The sequence below is a fragment of the Portunus trituberculatus genome, chromosome 8 (genome assembly GCF_017591435.1).
Source record: "Portunus trituberculatus isolate SZX2019 chromosome 8, ASM1759143v1, whole genome shotgun sequence".
NCBI lineage: Eukaryota > Metazoa > Arthropoda > Malacostraca > Decapoda > Portunidae > Portunus > Portunus trituberculatus.
Window position 1 is genome coordinate 5,390,001 of NC_059262.1, and position 5,000 is coordinate 5,395,000.

The window sequence follows — 5,000 nt, forward strand, 5'->3', positions numbered from 1 at the left end:
CCCCCTAAACCCCCTCTGCACCCCTCCTTGACCCCTCCGTGACCTCACACCCTCTGACCCCCTAAATAACCTGACCTTTTGACCTATTTTGACCTTTTCTCACGTTAATTAATATTTTACCTGTATCTTACCTGTGTGTTTGTCAGCCATTACAGAAAGAGAGAGAGAGAGAGAGGGATTTTATCGTTTTCTTCTTCTGGTCTTCCTCCTCTTCCTCCTCCTCTTCTTCCTCCTCCTCCTCCAGTCTTCTTGGGCCTCTATTTCACCCCCACCAAATTTCAAAGCGATTTTTTCCTTTAAAACGCCAAATTTTAATCGATCAATCTAAATAGTGCAAATCCGCCTCGCTCATTGGTCCAGCCAGAGAGGAGGTGACCGGGGCTTAACTACTGAGACCCCGCCCACCTCCTCCTCTCTCAGCCAATCAGAGCAAAAGTTCCGCCCCGTTGTATCGATTAGGGGCGGGGCTAAGATGCGTGACACTCTCTCACGCCTCCTCCTCCTCCTCCTCCTCTTCCTCCTCCTCCTCTTGCTGCTTCTCTAGTCCTCCTCCTCCTCCTTCTCCTCCTCTTCTTCCTCCTCCTCCATGTCTTTTAGCTTCCAAAGAGAGATCGAGACAGAGAGAGAGAGAGAGAGAGAGAGAGAGAGAGAGAGAGAGAGAGAGGAAATAGTGGAAGGTGGAATCGTGATGTGGAATCAAAGGAGGAGACTGAATGAGGTGGAAGGGAGAGAATGAGGAGGAGGAGGAGGAGGAGGAGGAGGAGGAGGAGGAGGAGGAGGAAAAAAGAGAGTGAAAGGAAGGGAACGCGAGGCAGGAAGAATTTAGAGAAGGAGAAGAAAGAAGAAGAGGAAGAGGAGGATGAGGAGGAGGAGGATGGAGGAAGAAGAGGAAGAAGTAAAAAAGAGAAGGGGAAAGGCGATTAAGTTGATGATAATGAGAGGAAGGAAGAGGAGGAGGAGAAAGACGAAGAGGAGGAGGATGAGGACGAGGAAGAGGAGGAGGAGGAGGAGGAGGAGGAGGAGGAGGAGGAATGAGATATGGATAAGTAAGAGAAGGATGAAAATGAAAAACAGGAATAAAAAACGAGAAGAGGAAGAGGAGGAGGAGGAGGAGGAGGAGGAGGAGGAGGAGGAGGAGGAAGAAGAAGAAGAAGAGGAAACGTAAAATATTGGATAAAAAGAAAGAAAAAACGAGAAAACTAAAATAAAGAAGAGGAAAATAAAAGAAGGAAGAAGACGAAGAAGAAGAAGAAGAAGAAGAAGAAGAAGAAGAAGAAGAAGAAGAGAGGAGGGAAGAGCAATAAAAAGCAAAACTAAGGTGAAAGTTTGAAAAGTTTATAGTAGAGAGAGAGAGAGAGAGAGAGAGAGAGAGAGAGAGAGAGAGAGATGAAAATAAAGGAAAGGAAGAAAGAAGGGAGGAAGGAAGGAAAGAAAAAATATAACAATAAGAGAAGAAGAAAAAAGAAGAAGGAGGAGGAGGAGGAGGAGGAGGAGGAGGAGGAGGAGGAGGAGAAGGAGAAGATGGAGGAAAGCAATAAAAAACAGACACGAAGGAAGGAAGGAAGGAAGATTAGGAAGAAGAAGAAGAAGAAGAAGAAGAAGAAGAAGAAGAAGAAGAAGAAGATTGAGAGGTGTAATAAAAGACAGACACGGAGGAAGAAAGGAAGGAAGGAAGGAGGCGAAGAAGGAAGATTAGGAGGAGGAGGAGGAGGAGGAGGAGGAGGCCTAATGACACGCTGTAAGGAGCCGCAACACAAGGCTGCCTCCGAACACAGTAACGCTGACCTCGACACACACACACACACACACACACACACACACACACACACACACACACACACACACACACACACACACACACACACAGATGAAGAAATGAAGAATACAGAGGAGGAGGAGGAGGAGGAGGAGGAGGAGGAGGAGGAGGAGGAGGAGGAGGTGAGGTGTAATGAAACTGAAGAGAGAGAGAGAGAGAGAGAGAGAGAGAGAGAGAGAGAGAGAGAGAGAGAGAGAGTAAAGATATTAAATAAAGAAAGATGGAAGAAAATACTATGAAACAAACTTAACAGAGAGATAGATATTTAGAGAGAGAGAGAGAGAGAGAGAGAGAGAGAGAGAGAGAGAGAGAGAGAGAGAGAGAGAGAGAGAGAGAGAGAGAGAGAGAGAGAGAGAGAGAGAGAGAGAGGTCTAAGTCGTGGCCAGGGGGAGAGTTAGGACACGGGACAGAAACAGCTGCTGGTGGCCGAAATGTGGACACTGGAAGGGCTACACCTCACTCCAAAGCCTCCAGTCCCCTCCAAACACCAACCCAGCCCCTCCCAGCCCATCACAGCCCATCACAGCCCCTCCCAGCCCTTCCCAGCCCATCCCAGCCCTTCACAGCCCTTCACAGCTCCATTCAGTCTCTCTCAGCCCCTTTCAGCCACTCACAGCTCCTCTCAGCCCCTCCCAGCCCATCACAGCCCTTAACAGCCATATTCAGTCCCTCCCAGCCCCTCACAGCCCATCACAGCCCCTCACAGCCCCATTCAGTCCCTCACAGCCCATCACAGCCCATCACAGCCCTTCACAGCCCTATTCAGTTCCTCCCAGCCCCTCACAGCCCATCACAGCCCCTTACAGCCCCATTCAGTCCCTCCCAGCGCCTCCCAGCCCATCACAGCCCTTTACAGCCCCATTCAGTCCTTCCCAGCCCCTCACAGACCCATCACAGTCCCCCCAAGCCCCATCACAGCCCCTCACAGCCCCATCACAACCTCTCACAGCCCTCCCAGCCCCTCACAGCCTTTCACAGCCATCCACAGCTCCTCCCAGCCCCTCACAGCCCTTCACAGCCATCCACAGCTCCTCCCAGCCCCTCACAGCCCTTAACAGCCCATCACAGCCCTTCACAGCCCCATCACAGCCCCTCAGAGCCCCATCACAACCCCTCCCAGCCCGTCACAGCCCGTCACAGCCCTTCACAGTCCCTCACAGTCCCATCACAGCCCGTCACAGCCCCTCACAGTCTCATCACAGCCCTTAACAGCCCGATTTAGTCTCTCACAGCCCATCACAGCCCATCACAGCCTCTCCCAGCCCATCACAGCCCTTCACAGCCTCATCACAGCCCCTCACAGCCCCATCACAACCCCTCCCAGGCCCTCACAGCCCGTCACAGCTCTTCACAGTCCCTCCCAGTCCCTCACATCCTCTCACAGCCCCTCCCAGCCCTTCACAGCCCCATCACAACCTCTCATAGCCTCTCCCAGCCCATCACAGCTCCTCACAGCCCCTCCCAGCCCATCACAGCCCCTCACAGCCCTTCACAGCCCTTCATAGCCCTTTACAGCCCTTCCAGCCCCATCACAGTCCCTTCACAGCACTTCAGCCCCATCACAGCCCTTCATAGCCCCTCACAGCCCCATCACAGCCCTTCATAGCCCCTCACAGCCCCATCACAGCCCCTCTAGTCCATCACAAGCTATCACAGCCCATCACAGCCACATCACAGACACTCAGCCCCATCACAGCCCCTTCATAGTCCCATCACAGCCCCTCACAGTCCCATCACAGACCCTCAGCCCCTCCCAGCCCCATCATAGCCCCTTCACAGCCCATCACAGCCTTTCACAGCCCCTCACAGTCCCTTCACAGCCCATCATAGACTCACACAGCCCCATCATAGCACATCATACCCTTCTCTCAGCCCCTCAGCCCCATCACAGATCCATCACAGCCTCACACAGCTTCAATCAGTCCTTCACAGTCCATCACACCCTTCTAGTCCCATTCAGCACCACAAATCAGCTTTCTAGACCATCATTGACACTTTCAGCCCATCAGTCCACAGCCCCACCACAGCCCCATCACAGCCCCAACACAGCCCCATCACAGCCCCATCACAGCCCCATCTTTAGTTTTGTATGTTAGTCCCAGGCTTGTGTTGATATATGCTGTCTTATTAGTACATACACACACACACACACACACACACACACACACGCACACGCACACGCACGCACACACACGCACGCACGCACGCACGCACACGCACCTATTTACGTACATAATAACTTTATCCGTACACTCAGCCCTCTCTCTCTCTCTCTCTCTCTCTCTCTCTCTCTCTCTCTCTCTCTCTCTCTCTCTCTCTCTCTCTCTCTTTATCTTATGTCCTTTTCCTCTTCTCCTTCTCTCCCTCTCCTCCTCCCTCCCTCCCTTCTCTCCTTCTCTCCTCTCCTCTCCCCTCTCTCTCTCTCTCCTCCCCTCACCCTTTCTCACCCCATCATAGAAAGCCTTGATAAAGTGGATTTATAATTTCATAAAGTATAAAGAGAGAGAGAGAGAGAGAGAGAGAGAGAGAGAGAGAGAGAGAGAGAGAGAGAGAGAGAGAGAGAGAGAGAGAATAACAGCAATAGAATGCAAACTAGACAAGAATTTATACTGTATGTCAATGAGAGAGAGAGAGAGAGAGAGAGAGAGAGAGAGAGAGAGAGAGAGAGAGATTGGTAAGCATGAGAGGTTTGTTTACATATTCTCTTTATCCACCTTCCTCTTAATAGCAGGAGGGGGAGGAGGAAGAGGAGGAGGAAGAGGAGGAGGAGGAGGAAGAAGAAGAAGAAGAAGAAGAGGAGGAGGAGGAAGAGGAGGAGACAGAAAGATGATAAAGAGGAGGAAGAGAAGCGGAGAGCAGATAGAGAGGTGACAAAGAGGAAGAAGAGGAGGAGGAGGAGGAGGAGGAGGAGGAGGAGGAGGAGATAGAAAGCAGTGACAAAGAGGAGGAGGAGGAGGAACCAGAGAGAGAGAGAGAGAGAGAGAGAGGTATAGCGGCCGGAGATAACAGCTAGTGGGCGGGGAGGGACAGTGTTGGGCGAGGGGAGAGGGAAGGAGAGGAAGTGAGGGGAAGTGAGGGGAAACAGAGGGGAGAGGGGGCGGCGTTCCCTTTTTAGAATTTTACCATGGAGGAAGAGGGGAAGTAATTAGTGTAGATTCTGGTGATGGGGAGGTGGGCGTGTGGT

The 5,000-nt window shown here is 51.7% G+C and overlaps 2 protein-coding genes across 2 annotated transcripts in view; both read left to right on the forward strand.

The window, feature by feature from the left end:
- LOC123501089 (lachesin-like) overlaps positions 1–5,000 on the forward strand; it is an 82,225-nt gene that overhangs the window by 16,740 nt on the left and 60,485 nt on the right.
- LOC123500033 (vegetative cell wall protein gp1-like) lies at positions 1,729–3,912 on the forward strand. Its single transcript, XM_045248651.1, has 4 exons — positions 1,729–1,774; positions 2,313–2,965; positions 3,049–3,270; positions 3,352–3,912. Exons 1-4 carry the CDS (start codon positions 1,729–1,731, stop codon positions 3,910–3,912), a joined length of 1,482 nt encoding a protein of 493 aa, XP_045104586.1.